This window comes from Sarcophilus harrisii, chromosome 2 (assembly GCF_902635505.1).
Source record: "Sarcophilus harrisii chromosome 2, mSarHar1.11, whole genome shotgun sequence".
NCBI lineage: Eukaryota > Metazoa > Chordata > Mammalia > Dasyuromorphia > Dasyuridae > Sarcophilus > Sarcophilus harrisii.
The window spans coordinates 108,903,554-108,925,094 of record NC_045427.1 but is presented as its reverse complement, the minus strand read 5'-3'; the positions used below and the strand labels follow the sequence as shown (position 1 = coordinate 108,925,094).

The following is a 21,541-nucleotide window of genomic DNA, read 5'->3' as shown; positions in this document are numbered from 1 at the left end:
GGTAGCTATTTAGACTTTTCATTTGGAACAAATTATTTTGTGAAGTTTGCCTATTCATGTTTTTGCTTTATTGCCAAACACAGAAGTGTAAGGTGTTTTCTGGTTTTTTATTGTTTTTCTTTTTTTCATTGCTTAGATTTCTCTTTGTATTCTTGACTCTTCCCTCAGAAAGCTATTCTGTAAAACATTTCTGGGTGGGGGGTGGAATAGAGAAAGAAAAGGGGGAGAAATCAGCGAAATTGATAAACATTTAAAAAAAAAAATGAACATGCTACATTCTATACTCATGAACCCTGACCTTTGTAAAGAAGCAAAGGGGAGGGGAGATTTCTTCTCATATCTCTTGTTTGGGGTCAAGCTTATACTTTTATAACTTTGAAGCATTCAGTCTTGACATTTTTTTATAGTCTTTCTGTTGCTGAATATTATGGATAGTTTTCCTAGTTCTGATTACTTCACTTTGTATTCTCATATCTTTCTTCTCTGTATTTATTGTGCTTGTTTATTACAGTAAGCACAGTAATATTCAATTATCTTCATATACAGCAATTTGTTTAATCATTCTCTAATTGAATGGACAGTTACTTCCCCCCCCTTAATTCTTTGCTATCACAAAGAGGGGAGAGAGAATAAGTATTTTATAGCACCCCTGGTTTATCAACCATATGTTATGTGCTTTTAAAAAATAACTTCATTTGAGCACAGAAAGACCTGGCATATTTATATTGTTGTATGGGGAATCAGAAGTGTTGGGGGAGGGGGTTCTTGATGAAATTAAACTATCTGAAATTGTGATTTACTGAGATTTCATTAAAATATGTGTTGTAAATCTGTAATCGCTAATCTGTTTGGTAGAGGACCTATTCATTTCATTAGTGATAGACGAAAATCGTTAGATAGCTGAATTTTTTAAAAGGATCTTACAGGTAACTCATGACTGTAAAAGTGGAAGTTCAAGCCCCTGCCTCGTTTCTAACTCAGCCTGACAATGGCATTGTGTTCTAACTTTCTGAACTGGACATGCAGATTATGGCATGTACTGATAGATAATATTGAGAATCTTCCCTATACTACTTTATCATTCCCCAATTTAACATTTTTTGGGGGGTCTGCTTTAACTTGTAAATTAAAGGATTAAGTCTAGTCCTTACATTCACATCTGCTATCTTAATACAGGTTCTTTTACTGACCTTTGAGAAATAATTTAAATATTTGGTAATTTAAGTATTCAGGAAATAACTTCTTTTCCCTTAAGATCATTAAAGTAATAATCACCAACAGGATTATCCTAAAAAATGAAAATAAACCCTGTTTATGTGTGTTGATTACTTCAGAAGAAAAAACTGCTTATCAACACTATTTGGGAAATTAAGCTTGTGTCCATTTTCAGTGAAACCTTGGCTTTAGGGAGTGGGGGTGTGATGTGGTAGGGGTTAGGGTTAGTGTGAGGCTGTCAGGATTAAATGGCTGGCTCAGAGTCGCACAGCTACTTAGTGTCAAGTGTCTGAGTTTGGATTTGAACTCTCAGATTCTCCCGACTCCAGAGCCAATATACTACCAACTACACTGGCTGCCCCAACATTGCTTTTCAAAAAATCCATCCTTCTTTATGATATAGCTCTTACCAGATAAGGCTTAATATTTTGGTGAATTTGTTGCATCAAAAATTCAAAATTCTTTTTATAAAATTAGATTTTGGAATTGTGTATGTTAATAGTCATAAAAGACCAAAACCTTTTGTTGTGATGTAAAGTTAAGTTTTAGTTTGATAATCAAAATTTAGTTAAAAGAAAAAGAAAAGCTCAAACTTGGTGATGTAGTACAAATTGTAAGATCTATATGTGGTGTGCTCATCATTTTTAAAGTGAAATTGGGAAAAAAAAAATTTTTTTTAATTCAAGTGACACAACAATAGCAAAATTGAATAACTATGAAAGATTTAATTCTTCTTAGTAATTCAGTGATCCAAGGCAATTCCAATAAACTTTTTTAAAATAGTATTTTATTTTTCCAAATACATGCAAAGATAGTTTTCAACACTCAATTTTGCAAAGCCTTGTGTTCCAAATTTTTCTCCTTTTCTTCCTCCCTTCTTTCACCCTCCCCTAAACGGTAAGCATTCTAATATAGGTAAAATGTGCAGTTTTTCTAAATGTATTTTCATATTCATTAAGCTGTGCAAGAAAATTTAGATCAAAAGAGAAAAAGAAAAAAAACAAGCAATCCACCACCACAACCACACACACACACACAAAAAAAAAAAAAGGTGAAAACCTGTTTTGATCTACATTCATTCTCCGTAATTCTCTATCTGGATGTGGATGGCACTTTTCATTCAGAGTTTATTGGAATTGGGATACAAAGCAATTCCAATTAATTTTGGATGGAAAATGCCATCTGCATCCAGAGAGAACAATGAAGATTGTGGATCAAAGCAAACTTTTCACTTTTTTTTCCTTTTGTTTTGATTTTTCTCTCCCAATATGATTCATGTGGAAATATGTAAAAATGAATGTACATATATAACCTTAAAAATTTTAAAAAGAAAAAAAATTTGAAGTGACAAATTAGTGACTAAAGCAACAGGCTATTAAAACATGAAATATCAGAGAAAATTTAAGAAACAAGTCTAGTTAGAGATATCATATATGTTAGGAGGATGTAGCAGAAAGTACTGAAAACTTTTCACTGACAACTTCTCCAAACAGAGCTAGACCACATCCTGGTGAGGAAATCCCCCCTATCCCTACACAGTCACAGGGAGGGAGCCTTTCTTCCAGTCCAAGTTGGCATAGGGTTATAGAATTGTCTGTGGACATTGGTGTGGGAGTCTGGCTTTCATGTGTTTCATGCAGGAAAAGGTTGGTGCACTAGGGCAAAAGGAGGTCTAGCCCTATGCTAAATTAACCTTGTGCAAGATGTGGAAACAGAGACTGTCAGGCAGCTTTATCAGGCACTTAGGGGATCAAGATTCAGAGTGGGCTGAGAACACTTTTGCCTTGGATTGGTGTTCTAGGATTTAGGATTCCCTTGGATCCTTTGTATTATCAAAGAACAAGTTCAGAAGCAAGCAGCAGCAAGTATGACTGACCTTGGAAATGAAAGATGGTTTTAATTCCAATTTCTAGCCCAGTCTGAAACATGCTGAGAAATAACTGGGGCAGAAATCCCATACCAAAGGTGAATCTATAGTTCTCTTATCTTGAACTACTGCGGCTGCCTAGTTAGATGATGGTGGTTGTATTTAGCAGCCATCTACTATTGCTCTGACCCAATTCCCATATGTGAGGATCATGCAGAGCTTAAACTTAGAGTAATGATCATACTTTACCCTGATCAGACTACCTTAGAAACACATTTAATTTGTAATGTCCCTTGTTTGAACTATCTTTGAGAGCTTGAAATAATCCAGACCTTTCCTCTGGACCAAACCTAGTCCTAATATTGAGTCTTAAGTAGACTGAGAAGGTAGGCTGGAATAATAAGCAGTCCAAAAGAATAACAATTTCATTATTAAAAGCTATTGTAGAGATAAGAGTGAATAACTTGAAAACATCCACAAACAAAACCACAAAGAAAAACAAAGTGTGACCACAAATTCAAAAAGGGGGAGGGATTAACAGCTTGATGTTGCTCAGCAACAACTGCCTGAAAATTAGAATGAATCTATCTAATAAGAGCCAAGAATTCTATGAGGCAGTTAGAAATCTTAGAAGTCAAGAGACTGAGGGGAAGAAGAAGTAAAACCCATAAAGGTATCCAATAGCAGAAATAATTGACCTGGAAAACAGATCAAGGAAAAAAAATATAAGAATCATTGGGCAACTGAACGCCAAGATCAAAAAATCTAATAAATTGATTTCCTTAGAACCAGAGAGCAAAAGTGGAAATAGATAAATTCCACTGGAAACATCCTAAGAAAAACTCCAACAGGACCTAACAGGATCACTACAGCCAAGATCTAGTGTTCAAGTCAAAGAAAAAAATATTACAAGTAGCCATAATGAAAGAACTCCAGTACCAAGAAATTCCAGTAAGGACCACAAATGATTTAGCATGAAAAAGGAACAGAACTTTTAGAAATAAGATATTTCAGAATTCAAAGATGGCATAAAATTCCAGATGATAGCCATGAATAACTTAGCCAGAAAAGCAGAGTATTACCCTTTGGAGAAAAAATACACATTTAATGGTAAAATATGAAGGATTACCAGGCATTCTTGATGAAAATACCAGAGTTGGGCAGAATTTTTGAAGTTCAGTCATAGGATTAAAAGAAATTACAAGGCCAATGTGAATGAAAAATGATGGGTTAAACTATAAATTGCCTCTTTTTATATATAGGAAAATGTACATATGTCTCTTGAACCCTATCATCATAGAGGAAATGTAATTAAATAGAAAGCCTGAAGGGGTTCTTACATTGTTAGTCTTGATGCTGTTAAGAGAATGGAAAAGAGAGGAAAAGGAAGACTAGGGATGAGGGTAGCACACCTAACCTAAATTATATAATCAGGATGCACATGACTGACATTTGAAATGCTCATTTGAACTGTTGGAAGGAAAGAACCCTTTATTGTTATCACTATATACCAAGCAATTTACATTTGTTATCTCATTTGATCCTTAGAATAATCCTGCAGGGTTAGTGGTGGTCTTTTATTTGTGGAAACTGAAGTAGAGATTAATTGGTCATACAGCTAATAAGTATTTGAGATCAGATTTAAACTTGGTACTTATTGAGTCCAGGCCCACTGCTCTGTCTACCACACCTTCTTGCTGCCTCTAGGTAGGAAGAATACATGCATGTGTGTGCACACACACACAAACACATTTCATTTGATAGGGAAATGGTTGTAGAGGAGATAAGACAGTAAAATTGAGAGGAGAATAGAATAAGGGAGGCATTAGTTGTAAGCAGAACAAATTAATGATGTACAAAAATACAACTTTTTTAAGTGGTAAAGAATGGAAATCTTAAGGGATGCTCCTCAATTGAGAAATGGCTGAATAAGTTATAGGATAAAAATATGATTAAATGATGAAGTGTGTGGGAGGAAAGAGGGTTTCAGAGAAAACTAGGAAGACTTGTATAAACTGCATGAAATGAGCAAAACCCAGGTGTTTTATTCAGTAATGATAATATCATCAAACAAACTGATCAGTACAATGACCAACTATTATTCTAGGATGAAATGTTTGTAATTTCTTTTGGATGTGGCCAGTGTGAAATTTGTTACATATCTATAACAGTTTTGTTTTTCTTTTGTTCTTGAAGGGGATGGCAATTTTTTTTTTTCAATTAGCAAAAATGTAATTTAATTTTAAAAATGTTAGGTCAAGCAAATTACTCATGCTTTAAGTGAGTAATTTATTGTTATTATTATTATTATACCTTTTTATTTACAAGTTAGATGCATGGGTAATTTTACAGCATTGACAATTGCCAAACCTTGTTGCAATTTTTCTCCTCCTTTCCCCCCATCCCCTCCCCCAGATGGCAGGTTGACCAATATATGTTAAATATGTTAAAGTATAAATTAAATACAATATAAGTATATATGTCCAAACAGTTATTTTGCTGTACAAAAAGAATCAGACTTTGAAATAGTGTACTTTTAACCTGTGAAGGAAATCAAAAATGCAGGTGGACAAAAATATAGGCATTGGGAATTCTATATAATGGTTCATAGTCATCTCCCAGGGTTCTTTCGCTGGGTGTAGCTGGTTCAATTCATTACTGCTCTATTGGAACTGATTTGGTTCATCTCATTGCTGGACATGGCCACGTCCATCAGAATTGATCATCATATAGTATGTTGTTGAAATATATAATGATCCTCCTGGTCCTGCTAAATGAGTAATTCTTGAATTAATAGTGTCTAAAATAATGAAAAGTTCTGTACAGATCTCTTATAAACTCTAAATTATAGCCAAATCTCAGTGGCTATGGTAGTTGCAAATATCTTCATTTTGTCTTCTTGGGACAGGTCAATGTTTCTCTGTTACAGTGAGGCATTTTTAGTCATCTACCCAATTGAGGAAAGTAATTATAATACCCCTTCCAAATGTTGGACTCAGTGGAAGCTTGATCCTTAGGTTTCAGCTCTGTACCCTTTGTATATTAAAAGTAGTTCATTTTTGTTCCTTTAGAAAGTCCATTCTATTGCTTACTTAGCTAGCTGCTTTTTTTTTTTTTTCACTCTGTAAAAATAAAGATGTGTTTATATAAACAGATCTTTATATATACACACTACTATTTCCAAATTGTGGTTATGACAGAATTTTAGAGTCCTTAACCATTTTGTTTTTATCTTGGAAACTGATCTTTTTGACTCCTAGAATAGATTTCTTTAGCTATCCAAGTTGCTTAATTCAAATTAATACAACTTTTTTTACAATTAACATCTGAATGTTTATTATGGCAAAAGTCTAGATCTTGTTAATATATTCATATTCACCATCTTATGAAGTGTTTAGCTTGTGTTTGCGATTTAATCTCTGGGATTATACCCTGTAATTTTGCTCGAGTTATTTTACAGTAGTAAGTATTAAGACATTTTAACAAATAGGCAATAATGTTCCTAATTTCCATGTAGTAATTTTAGGCCATTTGACTAAAGCCAGGTCACCCAAATCCCAGTCTCTCACCTTCTATCCACCCCCACTGTGAGCCCTTTTTCCTGTATGGGTGTATAGCTCTTCAATTTGTATTATTTTATTGTCCAGTGGAATGGTTTATATTCCTATATCCCTGCCTATTCAGATAACATTGTTCTGCCTATCATCGTCTTGTCTTTTTGTTGTTGTTGTTGTTGTTGATCAGTGAAATTAGTTAAGATATATGTACACTTTACCTTAGTTCAATCTTCCATAAAAATTATATGGATGGCAGTTCTCTATTTGCTTTAGTAACTTAGTATAACATAAAAAAACAAAAAAAAAAGATAGAAATTAAACCTTTTTTTTTTCTAATGAGAAGATGTTGTTTTAAAGCTTTTATCTGCAGTATATCTTCCACTAAAATCCTCTTCCTTTTCATGAAGTGGTGGTGATCTTGGATTCTTGAAGGTTTGCCAGGAAGCAGATCCTGCCAAATAATGTAGGCTTGGTGTATTTGTCATTTGAGTATTTGCCTAGCTAAGTCTAGAGGGACTCATTACCAGGCTAACTTTTGGACAAAATTTTTTGGCCAACAACTCCTTTAAAAGAATCTACTAAGTCATTAAGAGGTTGGTTGGTCTGCTTTTATAATATGTTTACATTAATGAAATCATGATTAATTGAAGGATAGATTTTCATGTAATGAGTGTTTTAAACATTACTCACGCAAAAGTTGTCCATTGTCATTACCATGTAACCAAGTCCTTTCATCTAAATTGTTAAGATAGCTAAAGGAATAAAAATATTTAAACTTAAATTAGCATTTTGTAAATTACTTAGCTAAAGTTGGCATTCTTGAAAGCTAAATGTCACTTTTTATAGGTACATGGAAAAATGTAAGATATTACATAGTTCCTTTTTTAGTTTTTTTTTTTTTTAGTGTAATTTGCATGAAGGAATGACTTTTTTCTTTAAAAAGTTCAATATCAAGTATAGAATAAATGATAAGAACATATTTCTTGTTAATGAAAAGTATAAAAAAGTTCATGCAGAAAGATTTTTAGATATTCTTAAAAATTCTTATTTTAGTGTCTTATAATTAGGACAATGAAGTAAATATTTAGTAAGACAGGTCTCAGAAAAGGCTAGACTATTGTGTTCATTATAAAATATCTAGCTTTTACATAATAGTTTGCACATTTCTTTGCTAATATTATTTTATCTTACAACAGTTCTGAGAGGTAGGCTCTGTTATTATCATTTCACAGATGCGAAAGCTGAGGCAGACAGGTTTAAATAATTTACTTATAATCACACAGTTAAAGTCTGAGGTAGGATTTGAACTCCAGTCTTCCTACTTCCAAGTCCAGCACTGTGTACTGCACTTCAGCATGTAATTAATCCTAAAACTTGAAACTAAATGTCAGATTGTATATGCTATTTTTTCTTTACCAGATTAAATATACTGAATTTTCCTGATTCATCTTTCTTCTGTTCTCACAGGATGATACATATACAGAAAGCTACATCAGCACAATCGGTGTGGATTTTAAAATAAGAACCATAGAGTTAGATGGAAAAACAATTAAACTTCAAATTGTAAGTATTCATTTAAGACTTGTAATATTTAGAATATAAATTTATAATGAGTGATTTCTAAGCTGTGATATTGTTTTGATTTTTAAAATTTTGATTTAATTTTAATAAAATCAAGTAATTATAAATTAACTTTTGGAAATCTATAGCCATTACAAGCAGCAAAATCATGATTGGGATCAAGATTTGACTTGTGTTTTATATTGATTTCTCCAGTCAGAATTTTCTACAAAAGCAAGAAAAAAATATACATCTTATTTACTAAAAGTGTATTTAAGTGTATATTGAGGATGATTGCAGTCATACATAGCAGTAGTCTCTGAGTTCAAGTCTAAGCTGCAAGGGACTACTAGAGCCTATTGGGTCTCCACACTAAGTTAGCACCAGTTTGATGAGTTCTCAGGAACAGGGGGCCCTTTTTACTCTGTAAAAAGATTTGAACTGACTCCAGTCAGAAACATCTGGTCAGTTAAATTTTCTATGCTAATGGTAGGTAGTAGGGACTGGCCCAAAGGCCCACAAGATAGACCCCTCTATCCCCTCCTCTAGTGCATCAAATAAAAAGTATTGAATGACAAATTTTAATTTAAGGCTACTATGGAAAATAAAATCATCTTGATGTTTTAAAATACTGACATGCTGTTTCTCATATATAAGGCATACTACTTAACGGAAGTTTGGGCAAAAATACTTTGATCAAACATTTTTGTTTTCTTATGCTCAACACTTTCTAGATAGTATGGAGTTTTTAAAAAAAACTGACATGAACTCCTTACCTTATAGTTGACTGGTGAGTAGAAAAACTTGGTACAAATTGAATTGTAGCTGTAGCCTTTTTAGTAACAAATAGTATTAGTGATTATATAAAGATCTTATTTAGCACAACTGTATGCATCCACTTGTATTCATTCTCATCTTAACATCAACGCAACTCAACAATTGAATTAAATCATTGATCGTCTGAAATAAATATCTGTTTAATATATTTGAGGAGTTTTTAAAAAGTTTTAATCCAATGATTTGTGGATCTGTTCTTGTTTTTTTAAATTACAGTGGGACACAGCAGGCCAAGAGAGATTTCGAACAATCACTTCCAGTTATTACAGAGGAGCCCATGGCATCATAGTAGTGTATGATGTGACAGACCAGGTGAGTCCTTCAGAAATTGTTGCTTTTAGTAGAAGCCTGTTATCAGAGAATGGTCATATTCAGGTATTTTACTTTAAAAATGTAACCATTATCAATTTTAAAAGTAAGTGTTTTAAAAACCAAAATGTTTAAATGTAATATTCTATATTTTTAATTGTAGAAAATATAAGATGGGAACAAAAGGTTCTGTTATTCTGTTAAAGGGAATTAAATTTGAAAGCTAGGCCAATTTTCAAATGAATAGACTATAATCAATAATAGTAATTCTTGTGTTAGTATTTTGAGGATTTTTTTTTTTTAAATAACTATTAAATGCAGATTTTTGTAGCAGGATGTCCTAACTTAGTCACCTGAGGGATGGTTCATTTGTGGTCATTTTGTCTGTGAATTTCACATTTCTAAAAAAACCACAAACACAATCACTATAGTTGATATCTTTCCTTTACAGATTTCCTCTCTCTTGACTCCCTTATTATGTATCACTTTAAGTTTTGATTTTTGGAACAGCTTCTTGGACAGTCTTCATTTTAATTGACTTACTAATGGTATCTTCAGATTGCTTTTTATCATGCAAATCTGTAGAGGGCTGTGCTATATTTCACTGTGAGATTCTTATCTGCTGATATCTTGATAGTATCTGGTATCCAGTAAACTAGAGGGTTTGTTGTATTTTACTGTCACTGACAAGGTTTAGGAGAGCTGAGTTAAATCTTTACCATGTTTCATATACCTAATGTCAAATCAATAAAAAATAGTAAAAGTGAGATTTGAAGTCTTAGAACTTTTAGTTGAGGGTTTTGGTATTGTAAAAAAGAGATAAGAGACTGCAGAAGATTTGGAGGGGAATAAAAGCACATAAGCAATTTGATAAACATTTGATAGGTTCTAATTTGCATAAGTGGCTTAGGTTAAAGACAAAGATTAGGATAAAGAGTTGGAGACCAATAAACTGTTGGAGAGTGGGGAATTTATGAATATACAGAATTCAGGAATCAAAAGAGGTACTTGTCAAAAAAAGTGGGGGGGGACACAGTAATAATCTTCACTTCTAAGTGATTTTATATTTAGGCAGGTTTTGTCTTCCAGAATTATTTAAAATCCCAAATTTTAGTGCATTTAAACCCAGAACTTAGCAATGTCTCTGGTACATAGTATATGCTTAATAAATGTTGGTTGATTAAAATGATTTGTTGTTTCGAAAGTCTGCAATTAAGATATTTCTGTTGAAAAAACCGAGTCAATTACTTTTAAATTAGAATTTTTTTCAGTTTTGTTTTAATTGTAGAATTAAAATGAGTTGTTTTCTAAAGTTGCGATAAGGATATAATTAAAGATAATACTGGTATTTCAGTAGATTTGTGATCATATAAATGTGGCAACTCTAAGTGATAAAAATCATAGTCTTTTCCTTCCTTAATTTGTATATAACATGACTGTTGAGACTATGGTTCTTGAGATCCTTTCCATCCTACTTAACCTCTGTCTGCCTGAGTTTCCTTATCTGACGAATGAGTAAAACAATAACACCCACTTCCCAAGATTGTTGGAGGAGCAAATAAAATAATTATAAAGTGTGTAGCACAGTGGTTAGCATGTAGTAAAGACTGCTTAAATGTTAGCTATTCCAATTATTATAGACATGTGATCTTGTGTTCATATGTGCATGTATGTGTACATGTCTCTGCCTTCTACCCCTCAGTAAAATAATGCTTGGAGACTTCACTTTCTGGTACTTATGATATTGTGTGTATTCCAGTAAAGCACCATAAAATGTCCATTGGTAATTCCTTGCCTTCATCTACATGACTGGTGGGGGGATCATTCCTTTTGTCTCCCACCTCCCTTTTTTCCTCTACCCCTTTTATCTTTCTGCTGCAGTCATACATATTAGTGGTGCCATGGATAGAATTCTGGACCTAAAGTCAAAAGTTGTGAGTTCAAAAGTGGTTCTGAATACTTATTAGTTGTATAATCTTGGTCAAATTACTTAAATATTGTTTGCTTCCGTTTCTTCAACTGTAAAATGGGGATAATTTTGGATATGTATCCCAAAGTAGTTGTGAGGATGAAATGAGATAAAGAATTTAGTATTAGAATAGACACATATTAGGTGCTGTGTAAATGCTAGCTGTTATTATGTTATCATCAACTGTATACTTCAGGCTGATTATTTTGTGTGATTTTCTGAAAGTGAAATTCATTTGCAGTAGAAAGTATTAAAAATTCTACTAGTGTGAACAAAAAGGAATGGAAAGGTTTTCCTTTCAACTTTGGCCAAAAGTTGCTCCTACTCTTAAGATGTTGTCCTTTAGTATCTAGATTTGGTATAATTGGGAAATAAACTCTCTTATTTTAACAAGCTTTTCTTCATTTTGAAGATCTAGAAAAAAATTTTTTTTAAATTATAACTTTTTATTGACAGAACCCATGCCTGGGTAATTTTTTACAACATTATCCCTTGCACCCACTTCTGTTCCGACTTTTCTCCTCCCTCCCTCCACCCCCCTCCCCCAGATGGCAAGCAGTCCTATACATGTTAAATATGTCACAGTATATTCTAGATACAATATAAGTGTGCAGAACCAAACAGTTCTCTTGTTGCACAGGAAGAATTGGATTCAGAAGGTAAAAATAACCCGGGAAGAAAAACAAAAATGCAAACAGTTTACACTCATTTCTCAGTGTTCTTTCTTTGGGTGTAGCTGCTTCTGTCCATCATTGATCAATTGAAGCTGAGTTAGAGAAGATCTAGAAAATTAAGAAAGATGGAATCCTCTGAAGTTAACCTGTTTATTATTTGTAAAAAAATAAAGTAAAACTTAGTAAAATAATTTATAATACATATCAATATCATACATTAGGATGTCCCCATACTATTCAAATCTTACATAGCACCTTGTATCTCTTACAGACTTAATACCTTGGTAATGATACTAAAACTTTATAAGAACAGGGACTGGGAATTGTCTCATACATAGTCCCAGTACTCTGCATGTGCTAGGTGGACAACATATGTTGCACTACTCTTGTAGTACAAAATCCTTTGCTTTGTAATAGATTTACATTAACTGAGGTAAAGTTAAGTGGGTAGGGGACATGGGATCTGTTCTTATAATTTCCTAAGTGTTGATAGATTTACATTAACTGAGGTAAAGTTAAGTGGGTAGGGGACATGGGATCTGTTCTTATAATTTCCTAAGTGTTGAAACTCACCTCCCTTGATACAGGCCTACTGTCTTTTATAACTTAGTTTTAGACTTGGCCTGGGGCAGAAAAAGGACTGGAGAGACTAGGATGTGTCTGAGGCACAGAATGACCCTGAGTCTTCCTGATAAACTTAAGACCAGTTGTCTATATCCTATACTGTGTTTCTCTAAAAACAGTATTCACCTAAGATAGTCCTCATTTTGCTGCTTTTTCAGTTGAGGTGTGTAAGGAATATTTCTTTGTTTATGCCTGTTTTCTCTGAACTTCAGAGTTGGGGGGACTTTAGGCACCTCTATAAAGAGTTTTCATTTTCTTAGGAAACTTTACGTGGAGCTTCAATTATTATTTTCTTTGCAACTTTTACACATTATTTTGATTGTTTTTTTTCTTCATCCATCCATCCCTCTTTTCCAGTGAATTTGATGTATTCATTATATTACTCAAAGTTTTAATACCTTCTTGTTGGCAGAACATTGAGGAGAGATAGTATTTGGATAACCTGGTCACCTGCCTCATGGAGCCTATGTCCTGGTAGAATGGATATTATAACTCTAGAACTCAAATACAAAATAATGCATGTACAAAAATAGTGTTCTGTACAGTCTAAAGTAGATGATTGTCCCCAAATGATATGACTGGGGAGAAAGAGTTCTTGGAGGAGTTAGTATTGGGTTGAGATTTAAAATGGGTGAAGAATTCAGGCAAAGGGAAGAGAGAGCATTTCATTCCTAGAAACCATTTTAGAAAAAAAGCTTAGAGATTGAAAAGTAGAGAGCTTGGGCAACAATGGGCAGTTGGTGTAGTGTATATGGTGAAGTAATTTAAGGTCAGGTTGGAAAGGTCCAATTATGCCAGATTTTGGAGGGGTTTTATTTAATGTCAGAAAACATTTTTAAGTTTATGTGGTGAGTAGGCATTAGGAAGTGGCTAAAGATTTTTATGCAGAGACTATATCACAGTCAGTGACTAGGTAGTAATAAGAAAGATAATTTGAATTAATAGAGAGCTGTGAGGCTTGTAGGGTGAAGATGAGGGTGAAGGAGGAATGAACAATAGGGCAATGTTTTGAGAGATTTTAAAATTAATAAGAACCAGGGTAGAATTGAGGGGTGAAGAAAAAACAAAGATAGTGCTAAAATTTCCAGTTTAGGAAACTGAATATTTGATGTCCAGAAGGTGATTTTGACAATATTTCTTCATACCTGTTTTTATAGGAGTCCTTCAATAATGTAAAACAGTGGCTGCAGGAAATAGATCGTTATGCCAGTGAAAATGTCAACAAGTTATTGGTAGGGAACAAATGTGATCTGACCACAAAGAAAGTAGTAGACTACACAACAGCAAAGGTATGTCAATTTTATTCTTTATATTTTTATTTCAAGTTGAAGCTTGAAAAAGTAAAACTTAAAAATTACTGTCACTCCTTGAGTAGTATTTCTGAATCAAAAAACTGAGTATTTGAGAAATACTCATTTGAATCAAAATGAACTTGGAGAATTTAACATAATTCAAATATACAATAATGAATATATCGGACAAATTGTTCTGTGGAATCAAGAAAAACTTTGAGTCGACATTTGTGTTGAGGTTTAAAATGGGAAGAATTCAGATGAAAAGGAATGAGAATATAATTCATTCCTAAATATCATCGTGGGGGAAAGGTTTAATGTATTTATCACCAATACATTTCTTAACAGGTAACAATGCTCATGGAGAATGGGTCTAACTTTATTCTTCATTTCATATTTTATATTGCCAGGAATTTGCAGATTCTCTTGGAATTCCATTTTTGGAAACCAGTGCAAAGAATGCAACAAACGTAGAACAGTCTTTCATGACAATGGCGGCTGAGATTAAAAAGCGAATGGGCCCTGGAGCAACAGCAGGGGGTGCAGAGAAATCCAATGTTAAAATTCAGAGCACTCCAGTCAAGCAGTCTAGTGGAGGTTGCTGCTAAAATCTGCCTCCCTTCTTTTCTCACAACAATGAATTTGCAATCTGAACCCAAGTGAAAAAAAAAAAAAACAAAAAAAAAAAACAAAAAACAAAAAAAAACAAAATTGCCTGAATTGTACTGTATGTAGCTGCACTACAACAGATTCTTACCGTCTCCACAAAGGTCAGAGATTGTAAATGGTCAATACTGACTTTTTTTTTATTCCCTTGACTCAAGACAGCTAACTTCATTTTCAGAACTGTTTTAAACCTTTGTGTGCTGGTTTATAAAATAATGTGTGTAATCCTTGTTGCTTTCCTGATACCAGACTGTTTCCCGTGGTTGGTTAGAATATATTTTGTTTTGATGTTTATATTGGCATGTTTAGATGTCGGGTTTAGTCTTCTGAAGATGAAGTTCAGCCATTTTGTATCAAACAGCACAACAGTGTCTGTCACTTTCCATGCATAAAAGTTTAGTGAGATGTTATATGTAAGATCTGATTTGCTAGTTCTTTCTTGTAGAGTTATAAATGGAAAGATTACACTATCTGATTACTAGTTTCTTCATACTCTGCATATAATTTGTGGCTGCAGAATATTGTAATTTGTTGCACAATATGTAACAAACAACTGAAGAAATGTTTAATAAATATTGTACTTATTGGAAGTAATATCAAACTGTATGGTGATAAGTATTGTCTTAATTCTTATGGTTAAGGGGAAATATAGGCTTGCATTGTGCTCAAAACATAGCCATTTATGTTCAACAGGGCACTTTAGACCTATTTTAGAATAGCAACAACAATGCTTCCCAGCTAATATACCTACCTGATAAATGATGCAACAGTGCAGGCATGTATACTGTACAGGGATTTAGCAAATTTGGTTTGGAGAGAAATTAAAGTGGTATTTATGGAGATCAAGTACATTTTTGAATGTACAATATTTAGTCTTATCTCTGATCTTTAAAACCATTTTTAAAATGGCTTTATTTAGAAATGCTTTTGTTAATTCATCTGTAGTAGAGATGGAAAATTGTATCTTTTTCCTAACTTGTGAATGATCAGACTAACAATTCAAGCTGATGTAATTTAGCCAGTATGTGCTTTTTTTTTTTTATATCCTGTTACTTCCATATTCTGAATCAATACTGTTTCAACTTTATTAAATAAGTTTAGTGCACTATTTTCAATTATTCTGCCCTCCATAAACTGTAGCTATATAACTTGTGTTGGGGCGAAAAGTTAAAACAATGAAGAAGCAAGCTGGGAGTATGTTTTCTTTCATTAGTTGATAACCCTTACCTGAAAAATGACACCCCTAAAATGAGTTAAAACTATTTGTGGCTGGGTGGAAACTATAAAAAGAAGTTAATTGCCTGGGTGAATTTTTGCACCCACATAACAATGTAAAAAGTCTCAAGAAGATCTTGGGTTAGGTTTTTTGTTGTTTTGGGGGGTGTTTTTTTCTTTTTGAGTGGATACCAAATCTTTGTTTTCCCCTAAATGCTTTCATTTAAGATTCTCCCCTTATTGTTTAAATATATGCTACAATAGCCAAAACACTGTACACAAACACATCCTATGGTAAAGTCTTTAAACTTAATTCAGGGGTTAAAATACAAGTAAAAGCAACCCTTAAAATATTTTTTATTTTATTTTCACTAAACAGGCAATCGTAAAACATGGTACAAAAATAAGTGGTTAAGATTATTGTAAAATGAATGAACAGAATAAATATACAATTGAATTTTCCATCTATGAGAATTTCACAATAAAATCATAGTTTACTTTGTATTATAGATGTGCTTATTGAGAATCTATTCATACTACATAAGGCAACTGACCAGTTCCTGAAGTCACAGACAGTGTTTGGGTAATTTAAAAAAATAAACACCTTCAAACAAACAGTTACATTTGTCTTAAAACAGCATAAAACACAGCTTTCAGAAACACTTGAAAAGTAATTGAATGAATAAATCACAAACTTTGGATTCTGAAGCAAGATTTATTACATTGGTGAACTAGCAAAGTTTTCATGTAATTTACATGCTTATTTGAATAATCTGGAAAATCCTGATATGATTCCCCAAGACATTCAAAATAAGGAAAATAATGCTGTGTAATAATGTCTATTGGGTTTTTTTAATGTCCTGATTGATTGGGAAAAGTAAGTTGTTAGTTGCATGGGGGGAAACATTCCTTTCTGCCATGACTTTTAGGAACAAGTTATTTAATGTGGGGCTATGGACTTTATTGTGGCTAGATGTTGGGAATTATAAAGGATACTTCAGAAACAGTTGTTTAAAGAAAAATAGGGGATCTTTGTGAGGTGGCCATTATTTCTTAATCTAAGCCTCCTTAACCTGTTGAAATTTCGTTTATTAGCAATAATGCTGACTTTACATGGTTAGTAAAAGATTATCTTTTAACATTTTTGTACTGCTTTATGTTTTGAATAAGTGCTTTCAGAAACATGTTCATTGTAACTGTACATTAACATCTTCAGTTCATAGATAGGTTAAAAATAGTTCACCTACACTTTGTCGTATATGCAGTCACTTAAATAGAAGTGGGACTTAATCCAGTGTTCATTTTACCATTCTAGATAGGTTGTTTACAGTGGACATGAGATTTAACAGAACTTGTTGGCAAGAGGTACATAAAGCAAGGCAACATTTCCCATCTGTCTTAATGATTTCAGGAACATTTGCCCAAGTAGATTTAATGTTGGTGATAACATTTTTTGCCCAAGATTTTGAGATTGGCCTAACTTTTAGCATTACTGAATGACTGCTAAGCCAAATTTTTTTTTTTTTTTTTTTTTTTTTTTTTTTTAAGAATAGTGGCTGTCAACTGGGCTTAGTGGCATTCTCAGCCAGCTATAAAGTTAGCTTCCACAGATAAGATACTATGGTGTTTTGCTACTCAATTGGGAAAAGGATTTGAATGGTAATAGCTTAAAAAGCCTTTTGTATGAATCCTTTACTTAAAGAAAAAGAGCCTCTCCCAAGAGCGTTTTGTGGAAGTTGTATAAATCCAGTACTAGATTTCAGGAGGCACCATTAGTTGCAGAATTCGGAATTTCATTTTCTCCCATCACTTGTTACATAGTACTGAGTACCACCTTCTATAGGATGTTCTACTCACAGCTGATTCATGTACAAGTTACTTCTATTTTCAAATCAGTTTAAATGTGACAAACTGGTATTTCTCTTAAGTATTACCGTGTATCTGGGGACAAAATATGAAGTTACTGATATCACTAATATCAGGAATTCCCTCCATTATTGATGACAAAACCAGTATGACTCAGATCAATGGTTTTCTTAACATTCTTAAGAAGACCTCTTTATACTTAACTGAGGACTTTCAAATTTCTAATTTAGAATTAAAATGCAGTTATGAAAATATTTTCAACTTCCTAGAACCTGTCTCATTATTTTGAGCACATTTTGAGAAGCTCTTTAGTATTTTTTACATTACTTTACCCATATTTTCATTTTAACATCATGGTATAAACCTATGAGATGTGACTACTATAGGTAGTCACATATTATGAGAGGAAACAAACTGCTAAAGTGATTTGTCCACAGTCACATGATTAGTGTCTGGCAGGAATAAGACTTTTTTTTTTTTTTTAACTCTAATCCCAATGGTTTTTTCTCTCCTAAACCAAAACTGTCTTTATACTTTTTTGGGGGGAGAAGGGGAAAGGAAAAAAAGTATTTCTAGGACATTTCATTTCTAATAGGTTGATTCCATCAATACTGATTATTAGCACCTCCTTCAGTCTTAGAGAACTGCCTGAAGGGAGGAAAAGAGGACCGAATACTGCAAGATTTAGGTCACTTCTGCTCAGGATCACAGTCATACTGTCAGGAGCAGAACTTGAACAGAAGTCTTTAGCCTGTGACTTCATAGTGTATGTTATTAACAATACATTTAGAAAGATTGGGTGTTTTAATCGGTCTTGAGTCTTAAGGGCGTTATTTCCTTCCCATAAACATTATCACCAAATTGAAAATCCTCTCTAAAGAACTAGACAGGAATTACCTCTTTGTAATATGTGTAACCAACAATTTGAAATGGTTGGAGCTGGCTAGCTCATCTAGGTAAGCAATTTACATTTTATATGTCCCAAGACATCACCTAATTTTCAAGAAATCTGACAGCACTGCACTAGGGGACTTATAATTTTCTTTGGCTAGAAATGAATGTTGGACTTCTTCTATTTTTAAGGATAGTAGTTTAATTTATTCACTATACCACCTAAAACTCAAGTATTTGAAATCTTAATGCTGTCATCGGGACTTCATGTCTATATGAACCAATTTAGAAATGTGTATCTCAGACTTTCTGAGGTTAACCTCAGAAAATGATTAACTCTACAGTTGACCTATTCCATCTTTCATCATTTCATTTTCTTTATAAAGTAACCTGTTCAAACTGAAAAGTATTTCCCCAAAGCTCTGAGTTCTTTTCCTCTAATATTTCACTACTAAACATCCTTTTCTCAATTCTTAATTAAGTTTATATTCTACTTGCTTTCCTCTATGTTCATTCATTCATGACCTGAGTAAATTCAGTTTGGGAAAATGATCTGTTCTGCAAGCCTCTTGTGTCATTCTAAAAAGGTATAGAATTATTTAAATGGTTAAATTACATTTCCACTTTAAAATTGCGAGGAGATTGCATTTTCTTTTTCTAGTGTTTACACTCAGGATGGCAAAGTACACTTAGAGCCTAAACGTTAAGGAATTAAACGAGGCCAGCCAAACACTCAAGTTACCCAAGAGATGGGCATAAAAATCACATCAGATCATCCACTTGAAAAGAATCTAAAATGCCTTCAGTAATAGGCATTTAATGTGTACTGGAGGTGCCATCTTTCAATTTAACAAAGACAACTGGCATAGCAGGAAAACTAGTGTTACTTACTATTTCCCAACGTTTTGATGGGATGTATTCAGTTGTCATCAGTAGGTCAAGTGTTGATGCCTTCCTGTTGTAAACATGCAAAAAAACCAAACCAGGTTTGGTTTTTTCCCAAATGAGGTTTTGTTGTGGAAAGATCGGCCAACACTCTTTTTAGTTCGCAATTTGGAGGCCAAGTATTTTCCATGTTAAATTTCCCAGCCCTCTGTGGACACTTAATAAAAACAGGTGATGCAAACTGGTTCCTGAGACTAAGTCTGGTTATGAGGACAGTTGCTACCATTCCCTTTTCTTTTTAAGGGGACAGACTTGTCACTTAGGCTATTTTCTATTAAGAACTGAGAAGCTGAGTGGCTTGGCAATCCCTATAGAGTCACTGGAAGCACCATTTGAAAAAAAACCTTGGTCTGGAAGGTATTTTTTCAATAATTCAAGTAGCTGTCCACTTCACACATGAAAAATCATTTAAGAGCCAGTAGGTCAATGCTATAGTTCTCTCTGCTACATCAGAATGATCCGACAAAACAATCATTGCTTTGGCTTGGCTTCCAGCAAATTCTTGTTTTTCCAAACAACCAGGTTTGGGCTAACAGATTCCTTGAGCCTTGAGATGTTACCTGAAATAGAAAGAAGGTCATGTGTTATAGGCAGGAACTGGCAAAGAAAAACCAAATTCAAGAATTATGTGCATCCTTGACCAGGCTAGAGTGACTTGCTCTCATAGACTGAATTTTTAGGCACTGTAGATCTTAGACTAAGAAAGGACGCCATCCTATCTTTAGTTTTTCACTAATGGGGGAATTATAGTGTAAGTGGCTGGACCAAAGTCACACATAGAGTTACAGAGCTATACTGAAACTGGGATTTTAGGATTCCTAATTCAGTGTTTCTTAAGCCATTCTGTGAACAGCACAAACTCTTGCCACAGATTGCTCCTGACATGGTACAATTAGTATTCTATTCGCCAGGGGAACCATTCTGGAAAAGAATGTTGTACTAAATCACCAGCTTAGTCCATTTATTAAACCCTTCCTGAGACAGTGGGGATGAGCAGTGAAGGGGCAGTATGAGTGGTAGTGACCACTTGGCTGCCAGGACCCCATCCTTGTCACCTCACCTTTTCTCATAGACCAAAAGATGGAATTGTTTCTTCTTTAAAAAGCATGGAGTAGCTGCTATGCCCTTTTTTTTATGGCCAGGCAGGAGTATGGGGGTGGAAAACAGGTTCAGAACCTGAGTGGGAGACAGGGAAATAAAACCTGAGACTCTTGAATCCCTGTTAGTTATGAGGGATAAGCTAGGGCAGAGAAAAAAAATATTTTAAGTTTTATTAAATGCAAATGGGAATAATTAGAGGTTTCAGAGGCAAAGACTGACACTCTCTTGTGTGTTAGCAGAAAAAAAAGCAAGATGGATCTTTTCAACTAGAGTTGCTGCAGAAATACATTGTTAACCAGTCTCTAAGCTAAAAGAAATGATTAATTTCAGGAAAATGAACAGAATCACTAGCAACTGAGCTGATTCTATGATTCTAATGACACAGGCTAGCATAAGAATCAGATAAGAGCTATTTCAGTCCAGCCTGAAATATGCTAGTTGTGGGACCATGTAACTAAGGTCCTTAAATTCTTGCTGTCCCAAGCAATGAAGATTAAGTTGTAGATGGTTTTCCATATTAAAGCCTTTCAAAATCCAACTCCAAACTACCTTATGGACACATCCCTCTCCTCCTTGCACTTCTGTTCCTCACACATTCCACCATCCATCTCCCATTTATTTGCAATGACTGTCCCACCCCATGCCTGGTCTGCACACTACCCTCTTTGCTGCCCCAGCACTCACCTATATAGTCTTCACTTCCTAGCTGCATGAGCCTTCTCCCCAAACTACCCTATATAATACATACATGTGCATAGATAGCACATATATTTAATACATAATACAGAGTAAATATAATTGTTATAAGAATATGACAATATATTAAGCATATGATATACTTGATGTTTCTCCCAAGAGGATGTAAATGACTTGAGGGTTGTGTCCCTACAGTCTAGTACACAGAATATTAAATGCTTGTTGATCAGCATCAGCAATGTCACATTTTTATATGT

The 21,541-nt window shown here is 33.8% G+C and overlaps 2 protein-coding genes across 6 annotated transcripts in view; one reads left to right on the top strand and one right to left on the bottom strand.

The window, feature by feature from the left end:
• RAB1A (RAB1A, member RAS oncogene family) overlaps positions 1–16,792 on the top strand; it is a 42,671-nt gene extending 25,879 nt beyond the window's left edge. The window contains exons 1-5 of one of the 2 annotated variants that reach the window (XM_031950585.1): positions 3,751–4,033; positions 8,107–8,202; positions 9,253–9,348; positions 13,770–13,901; positions 14,315–16,792. In XM_031950585.1, the coding sequence (XP_031806445.1) occupies positions 4,004–4,033; positions 8,107–8,202; positions 9,253–9,348; positions 13,770–13,901; positions 14,315–14,512 (552 nt within the window). In that variant the 5' untranslated portion in view covers positions 3,751–4,003 and the 3' untranslated portion in view covers positions 14,513–16,792. Of the gene's footprint in view, positions 1–3,750; positions 4,034–8,106; positions 8,203–9,252; positions 9,349–13,769; positions 13,902–14,314 lie in introns of those variants that run through there. The other variant, XM_031950584.1, reaches the window with a different exon arrangement.
• Positions 16,793–17,293: 501 nt separating this feature from the next.
• CEP68 (centrosomal protein 68) overlaps positions 17,294–21,541 on the bottom strand; it is a 36,483-nt gene continuing 32,235 nt past the window's right edge. For 2 of the 4 annotated variants that reach the window (XM_031950580.1, XM_031950581.1), the window contains exon 7: positions 17,294–20,047. The gene's annotated coding sequence lies outside the window, so the exon portion shown is untranslated. Of the gene's footprint in view, positions 20,048–20,547; positions 20,664–21,541 lie in introns of all 4 variants that reach the window. The other 2 variants (XR_004231731.1, XM_031950579.1) reach the window with 2 other exon arrangements.